Genomic DNA, 19457 nt, shown 5'->3' with positions numbered 1-19457 from the left:
TGATATGTATTTATTCAAATTTATAATTTGATCAAGTTGAATTTCTTCATGTGAAAAGTAATCGTTCTGAACACTATGGAGTTAAGACAGACGTCGTACATGATTTCAATTCGAAATTTCGACGGTTTGTTTTAATCATATGCACCTAAATGCAATGACATACACACTATGCTACAGAGTGGCGAGTCGGGCTGACGCAATATACTTGTAAAATCTCTTGAAGGATGTCCCTGAGTGATACCCAAAGGCTGGAAGACCAATAGGTGTCACGTTCATGGCCTTTCTGCACACGGCAGCACACGGCAGCACACGGCAGCAGCGTTATAACTTCCCATCTGAGCTTCTGGGTAGCAAGCCCTAGAGACGCTAAACAAAGCACTCTTTGGCAAGCTTCGTCTTGGGATAAATAATGGCTTCGATGGCAACACTTAATACAATCATGAATTAAATTAGATTGGATACTGCCCATGGGTGTATTGTATTTTCCGAAAGAGCAGTTGTACCTTCCGTTTTGTGTACTTTGAATACATTTACGTAAAAAATAGCATTTCCACATATCAATACAGTAAAATCGTTATAACATATATAACAATAATTATGATTTGTTGCATTAATGAAATGTTGTTATTCTGTGCACTACCTTGTCATTATATTGATCAGAATATACTGATCATGACTTCCTTTTCCTTTCTTTGTATTAAAGCTGCTGATTGTCGCATATGGTGTTACGTTGCCATCGATGTTTTTTACCGACGTATTTTGTCAGTACCTTCGCCACCTGGTCTTCTTTCCACAAAGCGAACTTTGCACGTACGGTCGTCGTAGCGTAAGGTCGTTATATGTAGTCCTAGGCAAACAGAGTCACAAATTCATCAAAGTCCAACTTCCCATCACCGTTAACGTCGAAATGGGCAATGAGACGCTTCACTTCCGACAACGTGAACGAACGTCCACATTTGGTCAGCACGTCCCTCAGCTCGTCAGCGTCCAGCAGACCACTGTCATCCGTGTCTATCTGATCAAAAGCCCACCTCATCTCACCACGCCTGAAAAGTCAAGTTCACAGTATCACCCATATCTCCTTTTTTCAAATCGTTGTACTGCTATACTCGGGAAGTGACAACCAAACTTCCACCATACGTTGTGTAGAGAAGATTAGGCTTGAAGGGGAGAATTTGAATTTGAAAGGTTAATTTGGTTTAATTCATTTAAAAAAAATAATAAATGCTCATATATTTACGCACACATATAACGACATACAAAGTTGATAACTCATAGTGGTTGAGAGAGAGAGAGAGAGAGAGAGGGGGGGGGGGGGGGGGGGTGATGGTGGGGGGAGATGGTCTCAAGTACTCTTAGCTTGTTCTAAGAAGCAGCTAATGAGAATTGGTAGGTTACAGTCTGTGGCCTGGCTGTTTGTGTGCATAGATATCCACTACTTGTTTGTATGGCCAGTATTCGAATATCACCTGGCTTAAAATTGTAAAAAATATGTACCTATTCTTAAATTAAATACTTCATCTTTCAATACATTTTCATGAAGACATCTCCTCGAATTTAAGGTGGTGATTTACAGTTTCCACTGTGCATGTTAATGCACGGTGTACAATGATGGTGTTTGCTTGTTTGTTGGGATCATGATACTCTTACACGCTGTTTTTGAATGTGAACATCCCATAATAATTGTTTGGCTATCAGGTGCCCATAAAACACTTTTGTTTTACTGTAAATACGCTTACGCAAAGCTTAACATCTACGCGCCGTGGGTGTGCTGCAAACAGGAATGGCGGAAAACAAAGTTGCCAATTTCATGGAAACACAATATTATCTCTTCGGAGACGTTATCTACAGCAGGACAACGCTCACTTCAATAAGATAAGCATATTCGGTTGGTAAATCTACGGAATCGACACCAAATTGCCATATCAACAGCCCTAACAATTGCTGAGTTTAGATCAATTAGTTGCAGAACTGTACGCAACCGGTTGAGGTGGCACAACCCCGACGTCCAGCGAAGCGCCGGATTTTGCTTCCTTGTCACCGTCAGGCGCGCATAGCATGGGTTTAGATATCATCTCAGGTTCAGAAGACAAGACTGGGGCAGTACAATGTACTGATGAGTCCGGGTTCTGTCTGGACAGCTTTGAAGGTCGTGCAAGGGTCTACAGGCGTCCAGAAGAACGTTTAAGCGACGCTTACGTTACTCAACGTGTAACGGTTTAGGGTGGCATCACAACCCATGGAAGTACACACCTCATCATCGTTAATGGCAATTTGAATGGCGTACACTAACAGGGCCACATCGTTCGAGATCATGCTCTACCGTTTGCCCAAATGCAGAGATGTATCGTCACGTTTGAGCAAGATAATGGCCGCCCGCATGTTGCACGTGTTATAACATATTTTTGAGGCAGCATAACATTGCTGTACTGCCATGGACTACTGTTTCTCCAGACCTCTCTCCTAAAAAACATCTCCAGGTGAAGATAGATCGATGACTACGACAGGATCGGCAGCAGCTGGTAACGCTAGCTCAGTTGCGCCAATCATTGGTTGACAAATGGAACAATATCCCCCAGGCTGTTTTTAATCATCTGGTGTCTTCAATGTTGCCTAGCCTGTATCGACGCAAATGGCGGTCACTCCCGATATTGATATTTGAATTGTTACACCACCCCTCTTTCAGGGCATGTCGGTTTTTCTCTTGTTACCAGGTATGAGTTTTGTCAATGAATATGTTATTATAAAGTATTGATCAGACGAAGGGCCAAGTAGTGGGTTCACAACTTGTTATTTTCAATAACACAAAATTTAGTTCTTTTGTTCGCTAGTTTGTCTTTTACAGCCAAAAGAATCTGTTTCTTAGGATAATCGAGACTGGTTTTTCTCTGGGGTTGACGTTTAATATTTGTACAAGCAGTATGCATGTCCTTACACCTGTGAATCCCACCAGCTTTACTAGTTCGGGGTTAGATTAAAGGATACTCACGAGCGTTTCTCCTGTTCAATATTTGGCATGGCAGCCAGAAATTCATTTAATGTGATGATTAGGTTTTGGTCGGTATCCATGGACATGAAGATATCCTGTGAATAAAAAAATTGTCAACAAAGCTGAATGAATACTGTGTTGACCCAATTCGGGGATTGTGGAGTTGGGATATCGTGTCCCAGAAAATAATATTTAAGCTTCAAGCTTTTGAAGCAAGAAAGAAATTGGCTGCCACAAACATAGGCTTCTTAATCTTTTTTGTTATTTAGGCTCATAGTTTTAATTTCAAAATATCTGTTTTTCTTGCAGTAACTGAAAACATATGACAATGACGATATAACCCCTTCTACATCTGAAACAGTGACGATATAACACCACTACGTCTGAAACAATGACGATATAACAATACTTCACCTGAAACAATGACGATATAACCCTACTACATCTGAAACAATGACGATATTATATTTAGTATTGATTCTGTAACAATAATGATATGTACGACACCCTGGTTACATCACAGCACAGACGGACATATGGGTTCGCGTACATACCACAATCTGTTGTCGTGTCATATCGAACTTGAGTCTTTTGCACAAGGCTGCCAGTTCATCCAGGGTGATGTATCCATTCCCATCAGTGTCCACCTGGTGGAAGAACGCGGTGTACAGCTGTTTCTCCCTCTGGGATAGTAGGGCCATCGCTCGGACTCGGACAGACTTTCAAATATGTCGCACCGTTGTTATACAGGACGACAGTCTGATACGTAGCGAGACTGCTATTTATATCGTACTTCCTGGTTGTGCAGGTTGGTAGACACACAGTCGGTATTTCTGAGCGTTGGTGCCTTGGTGTACACAGCAGACGTGCACCTGCACACAGCAGACTTCCACTTGTACACAGCAGACGTGCACTTGAACACAGCAGACGTCCACTTGTACACAGCAGACGTGAACCTGCACACAGCAGTCTTCCACTTGTACACAGCAGACTTCCACTTGTACATAGCAGACGTGCACTTGTACACAGCAGACGTCCACTTGTACACAGCTGACGTGAACCTGCACACAGCAGACTTCCACTTGTACACAGCAGACTTCCACTTGTACATAGCAGACGTCCACTTGTACATAGCAGACCTCCACTTGTACATAGCAGACGTCCACTTGTACATAGCAGACGTACACTTGTACACAGCAGACTTCCACTTGTACATAGCAGAGGTGCACAGCAGACGTCTACTTGTACACAGCAGACGTCCACTTGTACACAGCAGAGGTGCACAGCAGACGTCCACTTGTACATAGCAGACGTACACTTGTACACAGCAGACTTCCACTTGAACATAGCAGAGGTGCACAGCAGACGTCTACTTGTACACAGCAGACGTCCACTTGTACATAGCAGACGAGCACTTGTACACAGCAGACGTCCACTTGTACATAGCAGACGTCCACTTGTAGATAGCAGACGTCCACTTGTACACAGCAGACATCCTCTTGTACATAGCAGCCGAGCACTTGTACACACCAGACGTCCACTTGTACATACATGTAGCAGGCGTGCACTTGTACATAGCAGACGTACACAGCAGACGTCCACTTGTGCACAGCAGACGTCCACTTGTACACAGCAGACGTCCACTTGTACACAGCAGACGTACATAGCAGACGTCCAAATGTACATAGCAGACGTGTACAGCATACGTCCAAATGTACACAGCAGACTTCCAAATGTACATGGCAGACGTACAAGCAGACTTCCACTTGTACATAGCAGACGTCCACTTGTACATTGCAGACGTCCACTTGTACATTGCAGACGACCACTTGTACACAACAGACGAGCACTTGTACATAACAGATGTGCACTTGTATACAGCAGACGTGAACTTGTACACAGCGGACGTGAACTTGTACACAGCAGATGTACACTTGTACACAGACGACCTTAACGTTTTTTAGTTTCCAGAAAATTAGTAAAATGCATTATCTTGTCACTGGTGTAGGGTTTCTTGTTTTCAATACACATACGTTATGTTGAATACAGTATATAGAAACAGCTCTCACACACACACGCATTACATAGTATACAGTATTAACGAGTGACAGGTGCGACAAATACTGAAAGCCATTACAGTGATATGCGACACAACCTAGGCATATTTGTGCCTAACTTACACTTGCACAAGGTTTATGTCACCGACATGGCTGTAACCAAGAGGGGACAAGCGGCTAACCCTACTGTACCTACTACCGACAGCTTACAACACAACCATGATGACACCTGCAGACAATCTAATGGAGTGAGTATGGTTTTACGCCGCTTTTAGCAATATTCCAGTATAATCACGTCAGGGGACACCAGAAATGGATTTCACACATTTTACCCATGTCGGGAATCGAACCCGTGTCTTCGACGTGACGAGCGAACGTTTTAACCACTATGCTACCCGACCGCCCCCGGAACTCAAGGAGAATTGGAACTCAGAAATGAAAGTGTAATTTACTATGTTTTGTAACTGGTTGAAGCATGCAACTAGGGATGCTTGTCTCTGCCCTTGTCCTTTTTTAACACTGTATTTAAAAAGAAGCATTATAGTACGTATGAATAACGAAGTAATATTCGATTCCTCTTTGGACCCAAGGATATGCATGACTTAAACCTTTAAACGCTATATGTTTGTTTGTTTGTTGTTTAACGCCGCACTCTGCAATATTCCAGCTATATGACGGCGGTCTGTAAATAAATCTAGCCTGGACCAGACAATCCAGTGATTGACATCATGAGCATCGATCTACACAGCTGGGATACGATGACATCAACCAAGTCAGCGAGCCTGACCACCCGATCATGTAAGAACTTCTAACGACAGGCACAGTCGCCTTTTAGGCAAGCATGGGAAGCTGAAGACCTATTCTACCCCGGATCTTCTTAAACGCATTATGAAAGTAATCAGATGTGTCCGTATTGTTATGTGAAGACTGGCGGCATTAGGAATTGTTGGAAATATGTTCCACGATACTGTCGACAAATGATTGAAACACTGGCGGGCAATACAGAGTAAACGCCCATGTTTGATGGTAGCTAATATGAAACAAACAAGAAATAGCTAATCGATGGTGATATATTTGATACGGGTATCATAGGTCGGGTTTGGACCTTAAGCTTAAGTTGGCAGACTGTTTTCAGTCTAGTAACGTTTTGACGTTGGAGTTATCTGTTCCTTGTATACAATGACAGGCTTGATGGTTCGGGATGGGACAAATTCTAGAAGGCTAACTAACTATAATAAGGTGAGGTGAGGTGAAATTGGGTTTAACGTCGCGTCCAAGATTATTGCACTTATATAGCGACGTGCATGTACGAGTATGTGTTTGAGTGGCTGCGTGTACTAGTCCGGACTGATGCCGATTTATAGTGCTAGCTCACTGAGATACCATGCCGCAGTTTTAACATGAATACCCCACTCAGACACAGTATACTGACTCCGAGCCGACCAGTCCTTGTTTTAGCCCCTTAATGCCGAGCGCCGGACAGGGTAACAACAAGTACCATCTTTTAACGTCTTTTGGTATGACGCGGCCGGGGATCGAACCCCGGACCTTCCGCTCTCCGGGCGAACGCTCTACCACAGAGAGCAACACTTGCTAAGCACGGTTTGGATACCTATCTGAAAATACCAAACCCCGGCCAGCCTACAACACTGTTCCGGATTCAAGAGGCCTCTTTGAAGACAGACAACAGTGACACTATTCTGAACTGAAGTGCAATTCGAGAGCCTGTAACGTATTGTTGTTGCCAAATATTTGACCCATTGTATTTGTGTAAACCTAAAACTGTGTTTTAAAATAATTTACTGATTACTCATTGATCTGGTGTGGTTTTGTACTGATTTCACAATTTTCTTCTTAAAGTACAAATTTTTTGGTTAACCACTGCGTTTCAAGTAGGAAATCACATTGTACAATATGAATGAGAATTAAATTTTGTTCATTTCGACAATTGCATGTTTTGGACTTATACCAACTCGTAATGCATAAATAAGGCTAAATGTGTCAAATGGGCTGGTCGTAGACGTTTGCAGGAAGTTTATTTCTAATATTTGAACATAAGCATACAATGTAAAACAGTCATCTTGTGTAAAGGACTTCCTCTCACACATAATGTTTTCCTTACGTACGTGCCTTTCAATTCTTTATAAGTCATACTTTGGGAGCATCCATTTTGATGTGTGTGCGCGTGTGTGCCTGTGTATGCGTGCGTGTGTCAATGGGGGAGTGGAGGAGGGGAGCAGACGTATATCACTGTGCCGCAGGAAAAAGACATAGGAACAAAATAAAACTGCTATTGTTAGATATATTTATTACATTAACACTATTTAACACTATTATATTCTATAAATGATGCTTATTAAGGGGAGGCGAAGTTCTATGTAAGTTTTATGCCAAGTCAATCATGTTCAGGAATTCCTCAAAGTTCAGCCGTCCATCGCCTGACTTGTCCAGTTTCTCCACGACACCTTTGACCATCGACATCCGGAATGGCCGCCCAGAACTCATGATGACGTCGTACAGTTCATCCGTCGTCAGATAGCCGTCACCGTTCTTGTCCACTGTCTGGAAGATCTGTCGCAGGTGGGCGCAACTGTAGATTAAAGAATGTTTATGACAAAGTATTGAAGTCTTGTTCGATTTTCATGTTCGATATATAAAAAATCATTCTTAAGCGATATTTTGTGCCTCTATTGCTGTATAAGCTTTGGCATCCCTCTCACTAACTCTTAACACATAATCACCTAACAAGAAAGGCTGACCTACTTTCTCTGTCCGGTGCTGATGTTGGGCATCTTGTTGAGGAATTCCTCCAGGGAAATCACCTTGTTCCCATCCTCATCCAGCGCTCGGAACAGCTTCTACAACACATGTACAATAGTGTTCCTCAGTGCAGAATGACTCACAGGTTTGTTTAGATGTGATGCATGGAGAGATTGAGTGATTTGGGATTAGCGTCGCTTTGAACAGTATTCGAGTTATATCACGGCTTGCTGATACATTGAACTCAAGGGTTTATTTGCGTTGTGGGCCGATCATCCTACATCACACGTTCCTAGTCTTCATCCAGATATTGCAGAAAGATATGCACCTGGAAATACGTTATTTCACGATAAATCATTTGAAGTGTTTCAGCTTAAAAATGAGTATTTCGGTTTTTGCTGGCTAAGGAAGCCTATAGTGTTTTGTCCGTATTTTACGATACCGGATGTACCGGATGTTATACTGCGAGCAACCGCAGTGATATGCTGCACTTAAATGCGGGATAATGAAAGTTGGAGCACGTGCAATTGTGTTGTGTTTTTTTCTGGGAGTTCAGTCTGTGTCATGCGAACTGTACATCATTGTTCTGGCATGTCGAGGGGGCAAAGGTGGCTCAGTGTCTAAGGCGCCGGGATTCGCTGTGCAGAGTTGCGTCCCTTGGGCACGCCAGAAACCTATGATTGTGGGTTCGAATCCCGGTTCGCCCCGATTATGTTTCTAGGTTTGTCAGCACCATACCCGTGCTCGTGGGTTTCACCGAAGTGGTAAACGTCTGAGACCTGCATCACTTCGGGCTTTCCTCCCACATTAAGCTGACACGCCGCGATATAACTGGAATACTGTTAAAAGCGGCGTTAAACCGAACTCACTCACTCACTCAATCTGGCATGTCGTCATTTCTGGACATCCGAACATATGCTCGCAACTTGATACAATATTACTAGATACTGTAAATCAGTGTCTAACATGGACATAACTTGAGGCATTCAGCTAAACAATTTAGCAAAGACACTAGCCTAGCGGGATCAGTTTCCATAACTGTGCTTGTAGAACTCGGAGCTTGGGACCTTTTCCTCAATTTAAAACAGATTTGGCCCAAATAAGTCCGTATTGTTGACTTGTGTCATTTTGTCGCTAAGTGTACATCTGACTCTGCACTTCGTAACGTTATGACAGGACAGGCATACTCTAAACAAACGTGACGTCTCATAGACAAGGGTTAGAATAGTTTCCCTTTAATAAAGGGAAGTTTCTCTAGCGGGCCATGGAGGCGGTCTTCTAAGGGCGTTAATAGGCCGATGGATTGCCGCTAAAGACAAGATGAAACAATATGTGAAGGCAATTGTTATTTTGCGTATATGTACTAGTTACGCTACTGTCTAAGAAACAGGTTTCAGTTGGAACTATATTGACTGGCGTCACTGTCCGACTGACATACCTACGACATTTTGAAGTAATACATATCAATGCGCACATTCCAAGAAACTTGCATTGTTTAGGAAATGTTTGAAAAAAAAGACAACAGTTATTTCGACGACAGAATGTAAGAATGACATTAAATGACAAAAAGGCTATCACGCTTGTGTGTTTTGGGATAGTAAATATCCTGTATTAGGAATAAACACCATGTGTTCCTAATACAGGATATTAAAGCTTGTCAATTCTATTAACATCCTTAGTCTTCGTGGTCTAGTGGATGGAGCGTCTGCCCGGAAAGTGGAAGGTCGTTGGTTCGATCCCCGGCCGCGTCATACCAAAACAAGATGGACAAGGTACTACGTGTTACCCAGCCTGGTCCTCGGCATTGAGGGGTTACCACAAGGACTGGTCGGCTCGGAATCAGTATACTGTGTCTGAGTGGGGTAGACGTGGTCAAACAATGGCATGGTATCTCAGGGGGCCAGCACCATAACATCGCCATTAGTCCGTACTAGTACAAGCAGCCACACAAGGACACACAGACGCACGCATCCACGCACACGCGCTATATAAGTGCAATCAATAATCGTGAACACGACGTTAAACTCCATTTGAGCTCACCTCACCTTAAGGAGGCTGTGAGAGGGTGTATGAGTGAGTATGGTTTTACGCCGCTTTTAGCACTATTCAAGCAACATCACGGCTGGAGACACCAGAAATGGGCTTCACATATTGAACCCTCATGGGGAATCGAACTCGGGTCTTCGGCGTGACGAGCGAACTAGGCTACCCCACCGCCCCTAAAGAAAATAATGTTAACTACATCTGCGGTAGACATACGATTACAGCGGTGATAATGGCTTGGGCATATCGTAACAAAACATCACGTGATATTTTGTGGCAAGGGAACTATAGAGCTGAATCACTTTACCACATTGCCCTTAGTGGTACGTGACAGTGTACATGGAGTGATTGACATATTTTGTAGAGTCTATTGATATCGACACTTACTTCGAAGTTAAATCATTGAAGGTCAATGGCAACCGACTCGAGCAAGTTACGGCCATCGACAGGGTGACGTTTATAATGTTGCAGAACTTCTGTACTATCAATACTTGATATTTGATATATTTACATATTTCAACAACCTTCGTAACAAACGCAGACTGAGACCCAGAGTGAACGAATTCCTTTTGTGAGGGAAACGGATTTAGTTTAACGCCGTTTTAACATTATTTTAGTAATATCACGCACGGCGTGTCAGATTCATGGGGGAGGAGGGGACACGGGTCGCCCAGTCGTCTAAGGCGCCGCGATTCGCTGTGCAGAGTTGCGTCCCTCGGGCACGCCAGAAACCTATGATTGTGGGTTCGGAGCGAACCTAGGTGTAAAACGTGAGTGAACTGTAAAACATATATTAAAGGGGCACAAATCTCTGGGGCTTCCCGGCTGTCTGACACTCCCCGCTAGGGCTCACTCGCTGCCGTGAGTCGACTTGCTCGCTGACGCCCCTGATTGTGACAAGAGACTGGGCTACCGCCTGCAAGGACAGCTTATAACAAATTAACTTTGAGGCAATATGTATTACGCATTTCTGAACACTGGTTACCCGTGATCTATGAAGATTTCGTTTTTTACAAAGGGCGCTTGTAAATCTATTTCTTCAACCAAAACAAACAGACAAAAAGAGCGGTGGAAGTTCATAGGATGTCGTTATTTGTAAATATCCCTGATGGTTAAAGTTTAGTATAAAAAAATATCCCTGATGGTTAAAGTTTAGTATAAAAAAATATCCCTGTTGTGAAAGTAATTTCGGATTGTGTGGATAATACGATTACTACTCCCTTGTTGTCATCCATGTTCCCTGGTATAACCCTACACCTATCCTGTATTTGTCGCCACTCACTTGATGAACAGTTAATGAATTTATTACTGTCAGGTATAGTAGTAGCGCCACTTGCCACAGGTTCCCATTTGGCATTTCTTGTGTCTGGGGGTAATTATTAAATCTAAATGAAGATCTGAAGTGGGGTGAAATGTATCTTATGTAATATCCATGTGAAAGCGCAGAAGGAGAGGAATGATCAGTTGAATTACAAAAGCAAATCAATCAAAGGATTAACCTAAATAAGTTCATTGTTTAACCAGTGTTATCGTGGATTTGTCAGGATTTGTCCACGCAATTGGGGTCGATGACATGCATCAACCAAGTCAGCGAGTCTGACCACCCGGTCCCGTTAGTCGCGCTCTTACAAGCATAGTCGCCTTTTACGGCAAGCATGGGTTGTTGAAGACCAATTCTACCCCGGGTCTCCACGGGTCTTGTCAGGGGTAAGTGTTTACATGTGTAGATTTACTAAAGCAGACAGAATACATCCATATCTTAACCAAAAATACGTCGATTGCCCACTGTTATCTAACTCAATGGGTTTTTTTAGGGACCGTGGACATGAAAATAGTGTCACGTGTGCTACCTCAGCTGACCAACAAGACTTGCCACCTATTTGAAACACCTGACACAAAATTACGTGACCGGTTGAGAGTCGAATACAAGTTATAACATCCAGAAACGCTATATATATTCTGGATTTTAGATATAGATTGTCAACAAGACACGTGACACCGACCAAGTGTCTTTGTACAGCTGCAGATGTATGGGATATTTTCTCTATTTGGATATTGACGGATACATTCCTCGACCAAGGTAATTGCCTAATATTTTACATATAACTTTGGTCGGTTGTATTTAAGATATTTGCATTCTTAATCATTCTTGTTCCTCTACGTTTTTGTTGGGAAGTTCTTCGACGTGAGACAGAGTCGTTATTTTCTCAAGCCTTTTCGTTTGTAGGCGTGTATATCTTACAGTCAATACTCAGGTGAAATAAGTCAAAATAGTGTAAACGAAAATCGCACAATACAAACAGGTGACCTATCAAAACTTCGTCACCATTCTCGATGCTACCCCCAAAGATACCTACATTTCCTTATTATTAAATTTTGGTGACCACGGTAACGATACGCCCTAAAACGATCAATAAAAGCGACAAATGCGCTTACGGTTGGCGCAGCACTGGTCGTGATCTTGCCGAGATTTCTGGGATATCATCCGGGTATCCACGGGGAAAGAAAACAATAACTAAGGCAACAACCAGTCCTGGTGAATTGTCAGAGATCTGTGCCCCATTAAGTATTGTCTTAATATAACTGAAAACTTAAAATCTAACTGAAAATAATACTTTTTTAAATTTACGAATCACATTTTACAGGGGAGCAAGATATGCAGGAACCGGGGACTCAGGGACTGCCTCCGCCACCTGTACCCAATCGGTATATGAAGACTACCATGATGTTTCGTGTAGCAAAACATATGTCACCAACATCCTGTCAAATCAAGTCACCTCAACAATACCAATTGTATGGAAATATATATTTGACTAAGTCCAGCGTATACACCGGATCTCCAAACTCCTAAGTCAGATGCCCACCAACCTTCACTTCCTTCCTACTGAGTTTAAATCCGAGCTGCTGACACAAAGCTTCCAGTTCTCGAAATGAGAGGCAGTCGTCACTGTTTGCGTCCGCCTTCTTGAAGAAGCCCGTGTACATCGCCACCTCGTGGTCATAAAGGCGACATGATGCGGACGACCCTTGTTCAGACATTTGTCCTTTTTAAATCCAAATGTCTCTTCAACTTCAAAAGTTCTGAAATGTGACAAGCCAAATATGGCTTCTGATCTTGCATACTATTACATGCAGACTTCACAATATCTTCCGTCAACACCAGGACACACATACCCATGACAGGTCACTGAGGAACATGCTCACACCCCACAGCTTTAGACGGTGGCATTAAAGCAATAAAAGATAGTGTACGTCAAAATGGTGAAAAGCCATGCCTCATTAATCCGCCTCGCACCTCAGAAGGTATACAATGGAATTCCTTAGAAGTGCAAACACATGTGTAAAATTATCAGAAGTGGGTCTAGTTTAGAAATTGGTGTTATTATTGTACAATGCAATATCCCAAGTCATTGACAGCAAAGACGGGCCTGAACGAGAGTCTTTTAATACTGTTACTACTCAGACTTGATCGAATAGCGTTACAAATCACTTAACATATCCAAGAAATGCTCATTCAGCCATATCCTCTTTGAGCATGCTCTTTCTACGAAGAATTCAAAGAGTATCATACTACTCTTGCTCTTAAGTTGTGTGATCAGGTTTACACCATTCAAGGCCTCGGCAAAGCTTTCAAAACGTTTAAGGGTAGTCATTTGCAAATTTGACCCATTAGTGACAAAATATGTCCGATGCAATTCCCTATTTTGACTTGTATCCGTTTATTTTCAGGTGAACAATAACCTTGCCTATGCTTGTGCTTGTGACGTTTCGCCAACACCTGATATCATCGACAAAATCTAAATCTGATTACTTTCATAAAGGTTCTGTAAAGGTTTACATTTTGCAGATACTGTGGTCCAAAAAGGGACCTATTTGTAACTCTCCCTTCATATGCACTCCTAGCTGCTTAATTGGACCGCCTCCGTGGTCTATTGGTAGAACGTCTACCCGCAGAGCGGAAGGTCCGGGGTTCGATCCCCGCCTGCGTCATACCAAAAGACGTTAAAAGATGGTACTTTTTGTTACCCTGTCTGCCGCTCGGCATTTGGGGGGCTTAAACAAGCACTGGTCGGCTCGGAGTCAGAATACTGTGTCTGAGGGTATTCGTGTGTGTGTGTGTGTGTGTGTGTGTGTGTGTGTGTGTGTGTGTGTGTGTGTGTGTGTGTGTGTGTGTGTTTATACAACATGGTTTTGCCTTTCAAGCTCCAGATCTTTTAGACTGAACATCAACTGATCTCTGAGATATACCGTGGTTTTAGTACCCCTTGTATTACATTCTTTATTCCGATTTGAATCTCCAAATTTTCAGCACGTATAGCACGCAATCCTGTGTACAATATTCGATAAAAAATCTGCGAGTGACGATTTATCTCGACAGAGCGAGGAAATTCGGCCGCTTGGGTGTCGAAATGTACAAAAGCACCACCCTACGGCGCCCTACGTAACTGCTATCACGTTTCCTGAAGATGCGCGAACGTCAGGCTTCCTTACAAAAGTCACTGACTGGGCCAAGAGGATTGCGTCCAGTTGTGGCAGTCGATGCTCTAGAATTGGCGAAACATCGGACACGACGCGATACACAAAGTTGTTGGTCATTTCCGTAGGCCAAGACGCGGGCGAGGTGAGTAATGCGGGCCTGGTACCGCCAAGACTAAGTGGTTAGGGATCCGGTCCAAGAGTCCTCTAGCATGTTAATGAAGAAGCAACCCGCCCTGCTGGGAATCGTTACCTCCTGGGTCGCTGTCCGACACCCTAACCATGAGATAGACTTGGTATAACAGGAAGAGCACTCACCCTCAAACTCTCATTGGAAATGGCCAGCATTTTTATCATAGGCGCGACTTCAGTGTTTTCCGAAAGCCCCAATGAAAATAGACAACTTGAAAAAAGCAAAGTCGATAGTACAATTCCGACTGAATCATGAGCATGTGTTTATGAATCACTGTCAATTGGTGATGATACCAGGTGTTCGCGAAAAGGTGAGCGTATCCTGCCCCACCGATGGAACCCATCACAAACACATACAAAGGCAAGCCAATTGTTCACCTGAAAGACAAACACCTAAAGGTTCATCTGAAAGACAAACACCTAAAGTTTAACATCATCAGTACGAAGCTCTGATTGCAATCATTGTGTGATCTACAATTCTGCTGCTTTGACAACCTTTCGTTGCAAATTGCAACGGTCGATCGCAGATATAGCGGCTTCGTCGCTTTCGACGTCAGTCACGCTGCTCAGCCGACTGCACTTGTTTTGTGCATACAAACGTGAGAAATATGTAAGAACTTGCTGTGGTACCATCCAGTGCTCCCGAGGGAGCAACCGTTTTACCTTCCGCGAGACTACTGCCGGGTCTTCTTTCGCGCCCGTTTGCACACCCGTCGTAAACTCTTTCAATAACAACTGACAAAACTCATGTGTTTCTTGGCCGTCTTCAGGTCCCAACAAGGTTCAATATATCCTTCAGCTATTGAAACAGTACTTGATGAAGCTGCAGATGGTAAGTCACTTCAGAAATTAATGTCTTTTGTCTTATGCAAAGGACCCGTAAAGATCCGGGTTAGAACAGGTCTTCACCAACCCATGCTTGCCGTAAGAGGCGACTAACGGGATCGAGTGATCAGGCTAGCTGACTTTGTTTATTCATGGCATCGTATTCCAATTGCATGGATCGATACTCATGATGTTAATCACTGGATCGTCTGGTCCAGACACGATTATTTACAGACTGCCGTCATATAGTTAGAATATTGCTGAATGTGGCGTTAAACAACACACAAACAAAATCGCATGCAAAGTTAATGTGACTGGTGATTCCATGTCCTTCGTTGACATACCGCTGAATATGGGATTTCATCGCGAGTTTTAGGTCACAAATTTTCTTGCCCGATTGTACCTGGGAGCAAGAATAGAGAATCTTTGGAATGCCGGGATATATCCTTAGCTATCAAATGGCAAACTATCCTGATCCAACTGGATATAGGTTTTTCTAATTCTCAAAAACGTCTGTTGAGACCAAGGCACGAATGCCCCTGCACACTTTTCGTTGTGGCTGGATGCAGTGGATAATAAATATACTTACTAGACCCAGCCCCAGTTTGTACCGATGTACAGGACAAATACTCAATCGGCCCAGTTCACTCCGCCTTGGGATCCAACAAACCCACACGGAGACAGACCAGTTACCATGCTGTCTTTACGTCGCTTATAGGCACGTTGTGCCTTCGAAAATGCGCGCGAACGGCCTTGTAGCGTGACTTCGAGTTGCCGACGCTCAAATCATTCTTGTACGAAGGCAATAATCTACATTTTAAGGTCGAAAATGTCGAAAATTCACATCGAAATGTGTCGGCCGTCGCCATTATGGGCGTCTCAACGAAGTACAAGAGTGAGAGGAGCAAGGTTTCAAATCTTCACCTGGTTGTTTGTAGCGACAGTGTGACGCTTCGCATGAGCTTCCTGGATTGACTTCGTTATTGAATCACCCTTAAAAGTACTTTGATGGTGTATTAAAAAAGGGCAAGGCATGAGGGGTGGGGGAATGGCAGAGGGAAGAGTTATACATGTGCCTATTTCATGAGAACTGAGGGCGTGAATTACAAGAGCCAGCTCCCTGTATGAAAATGGTATGTGCAGAGGTCTGAACAGGGTGACTATTTTGGTATCTTGTATACCGGGCAACTTTGCAAGCTTAAGCCGTCTCAAGCATATCTTCATGTCCGGGTTTATCGGAAAGCATTGGTGGTCAGCTTTCAATAAATCATTGAGTAAAGAGTAAACATTAATCGAAGACTTCACGAAACAATCAGAAAATATAAAAAAATTGAAGACGATTTACACCAAAATTACCTGCATGACTTCGGGCTTTCCGCATACATTAAGCTGCCACGCCGCGGAACTGGAATACTGTTAAAAGCGGCGTTAAACCCCCCCAAGCCCCCCACAAAGTATTTGTTATCAAGAGTTCCTAGACGGAAGAAAGGAGGCCACTACGTGTCTGTGTCAACTTTGGCGATTATATTGTGTCGATGTCTCAATGTCTCCTTACATTGTATATAGTTGTTTATAGTCGATGTTAGTTAAGAGGAGAGGGTGAGTACGTGTATTTCAATCCCCCAACCCGTCGCTGTTTGAAAATCGTCTAATTTTGGCCTCTAACACAAGATTGGAACTGATTAAGATCCTTAATTTGTCAGCACAATACTCGTACCCTCGTGTACTCGCCTGCAACGGTCACTTTGGGCTTTTCCACCACATTTAGCTGACATGCAATGCTAGCACTTAAATATTGATCAAAGCGGCGTTTAACCAAACTGACTCTCTCGTTTACCCGACTACGAAACTACGCCGCACCTGACAACTAACCCTTTTAATACAAGCAACAAAACAATTTCCCTGATCATATTAATTAAAATATACATTTCCAATGCATGAGAATAACCAGCCTAGATTATCCGTCTAAAACAGATTCCATTTGGCGTAAAGGGCCAAAATACTATGTGAACATTTTATGTACGGACCACTTAAAATCAATGGTTATCTCCCAAAACCCCTACATCCCATTTCCCTACAACCCAGTTCCCCTACAATTAGTTAAAACAACACGCGGCATTTACCTGTCTGGCATCATGAACTCACCTTAAGGAGAGATTAAGGTCTGGAGTAGAGGTAGTAGAAATGAAAGGGGTAGAGCTTTAGCGGATTAGGGGACTTAAAGGAAAGTTAAAAAAAAAAATTAATGTAAGTGTAATGAAAGATGCCTGTATGATGAGAAGACAATTTTTAGAAATTACAAAAATAACAATAGGAAGAAACAATTATTACACTGAGAAACTGAGATGAGACGATTTACAGTTGAGATGAAAAATGAACATTTTGTTATAATGTATTATGAATTTTGAAAAATGAACATTTTATTATAATGTATTATGAATTTTGAAAAATGAACATTTTATTATAATGTATTATGAATTTTGAATAATATCGTAATCGTAATTAAATATTTATCTCAATCTATTCGAGTTTCTTGGGTTGTTCCATTGTATGAAATAGGTAACAGACTAGGGATTAGCAGTGCCATGGACCGTGAACTTTGTTGTCTTAAGCTGTAGGGGAAATGGGATGTAGGGGTTTTGGGAGGTTACCAAAATCATCGATGACCCGGGGTGTTCGGCAAAAGGGTGAGACTATCCCCATTGTATGATGCCAACTGTAGTATAGGCACGTGTTTAGGAATCAAATAGTGATGATTCAATAGCTTTGTCTATTATTTACACTTAGCAATATGTGACGGCGGCCTGTAAATAACCGTGTCTGAGTGTGGCGTAAAACACCCAACCAACCAACCAACCAACCTGTCTCTCCATGTTATTTCAATGTGAAAACCGATAATAACGGTATTGAATTATATCACCTTTAAACCTGACCTGTTTTACCACACGTACAAAACAGATGTCTGTGGGGGGTATCACGTAGGCTAGTAATGAACAATCCGTGGACATTTCAACTGCCTCATGCCATTAAATAGTCTCACACGAGTAACTGACAGCACTTTACTGTTATGGGTTTTGTGACATTAGTCCATATATCTTCTGGTCCATTTTACAGGCCGCGGTCGCATAACAGCATAGTGCTGTGAGGTAACACACAACTAATGTTTTTTTTAATGAAATGGTGTAAGTGGCGGGTGTTGCCGGTCGGGCAAGACATGCTTACAATGTCATCATTGATTTTCAGTGATCCATTCATACAATTCTCACCGCTGTTTTGCCTTTAACGCCCAATGAGAATCTGTTTCGGTGGTTATTCTCAGGCGTTCACGCTTTTTAAAAATATATATTGGACATTGTAAAGACAAAACCCTATAATCAACAAATAATTGTATTTGCATGTATATAAACTCAGTTAACTTTTAACTTGTTAATTGAGTGTGTGAGTATGGTTTTACGCCGCTTTTAGCAATATTCCAGCAATATCACGGCGGGGGACACCAGAAATGGGCTTCGCACATTGTACCCATGTCGGGAATCGAACCCGGGTCTTCGGCGTGACGAGCGGACGCTTTAACCACTAGGCTACCCGACCGCCCCAACTTGTTAATTGATTCTGGAACATAATTGAATGTACATTCTGTGTAATTGGCAGTGATTGTTCCAGATATGTGTATAGTATTATATGATACATGTGTATTGCAATATATTTTGAAAATTATGAAATGTTTAAAGACGTCTATGCATTGACGACATTTACAATTGAAATTTTCTACAAAGGATATAAGCGTTGAAGTAAGTTCGATCTGTGTTTGCATTGCCCCCCACCTGGAGCAGACACATACTAAACATTCAGAGTACCTCTTCACACACGAGGAATGTTTACTATACTTCACGAAATTGGATCAGTTCCAGAGTTCAGAGCGATACACTCAATGTTCCTGGGGTACGATGTTGGGTCATTCGCTAAATACTAAATAATTTTCATACTGACAATGCACCAAATCCACACCACCAAAGGTCAGTGAGCACTCGACTTTCATACTCAGCTACCTGAGTATACAACCCATGCTGCCTGTGAGGCTGTAGAAGGTTAACCGTCACACTACTCTCTCATTC

General features: G+C 42.7%; 3 protein-coding genes across 3 annotated transcripts; all 3 read right to left on the bottom strand.

Moving 5' to 3' along the window:
- Nucleotides 1-100: 100 nt before the first annotated feature.
- LOC124114086 (calmodulin-like protein 11) lies at nt 101-3779 on the bottom strand. Its single transcript, XM_046474628.2, has 3 exons — nt 3544-3779; nt 2990-3084; nt 101-1046 (listed from the first exon to the last, which is right to left on the bottom strand). The coding sequence occupies exons 1-3, from the start codon at nt 3688-3690 to the stop codon at nt 848-850; spliced, it is 441 nt and encodes a 146-aa protein (XP_046330584.1). The 5' UTR covers nt 3691-3779; the 3' UTR covers nt 101-847.
- On the bottom strand, nt 3768-4205 carry LOC125376210. The gene has a single exon (XM_048388164.1). It carries the CDS (start codon nt 4203-4205, stop codon nt 3768-3770), a length of 438 nt encoding a protein of 145 aa, XP_048244121.1.
- Nucleotides 4206-7347: 3142 nt separating this feature from the next.
- Nucleotides 7348-13054, bottom strand: LOC124114084 (calmodulin-4-like). The gene is made up of 3 exons (XM_046474626.2): nt 12718-13054; nt 7810-7904; nt 7348-7636 (listed from the first exon to the last, which is right to left on the bottom strand). Exons 1-3 carry the CDS (start codon nt 12886-12888, stop codon nt 7432-7434), a joined length of 471 nt encoding a protein of 156 aa, XP_046330582.2. The 5' UTR covers nt 12889-13054; the 3' UTR covers nt 7348-7431.
- Between the last annotated feature and the right edge of the window lie 6403 nt (nt 13055-19457).

The sequence above is a fragment of the Haliotis rufescens genome, unplaced genomic scaffold (assembly GCF_023055435.1).
Source record: "Haliotis rufescens isolate VD_foot unplaced genomic scaffold, xgHalRufe1.0.p SCAF_7, whole genome shotgun sequence".
Classification (NCBI taxonomy): domain Eukaryota; kingdom Metazoa; phylum Mollusca; class Gastropoda; order Lepetellida; family Haliotidae; genus Haliotis; species Haliotis rufescens.
Note: the sequence above shows the minus strand (reverse complement) of the source record. Positions and strands in the feature narration are given on the sequence as shown.

Excerpts from the sequence above, each read along its gene's own strand:
- LOC124114086 (XM_046474628.2), bottom strand. The coding sequence starts at position 3,690 with ATGGCCCTACTATCCCAGAGGGAGAAACAGCTGTACACCGCGTTCTTC. Across the intron at positions 3,085-3,543 it reads TGACACGACAACAGATTGTG|GATATCTTCATGTCCATGGA; the intron begins GTATGTACGCGA and ends TTTTATTCACAG. Across the intron at positions 1,047-2,989 it reads ATTGAACAGGAGAAACGCTC|GCGTGGTGAGATGAGGTGGG; the intron begins GTGAGTATCCTT and ends TTGACTTTTCAG.
- LOC124114084 (XM_046474626.2), bottom strand. The coding sequence starts at position 12,888 with ATGTCTGAACAAGGGTCGTCCGCATCATGTCGCCTTTATGACCACGAG. Across the intron at positions 7,905-12,717 it reads TCAGTAGGAAGGAAGTGAAG|AAGCTGTTCCGAGCGCTGGA; the intron begins GTTGGTGGGCAT and ends CATGTGTTGTAG. Across the intron at positions 7,637-7,809 it reads ATCAGCACCGGACAGAGAAA|TTGCGCCCACCTGCGACAGA; the intron begins GTAGGTCAGCCT and ends TTTAATCTACAG.
- LOC125376210 (XM_048388164.1), bottom strand. The coding sequence starts at position 4,205 with ATGTACAAGTGGAAGTCTGCTGTGTACAAGTGTACGTCTGCTATGTAC.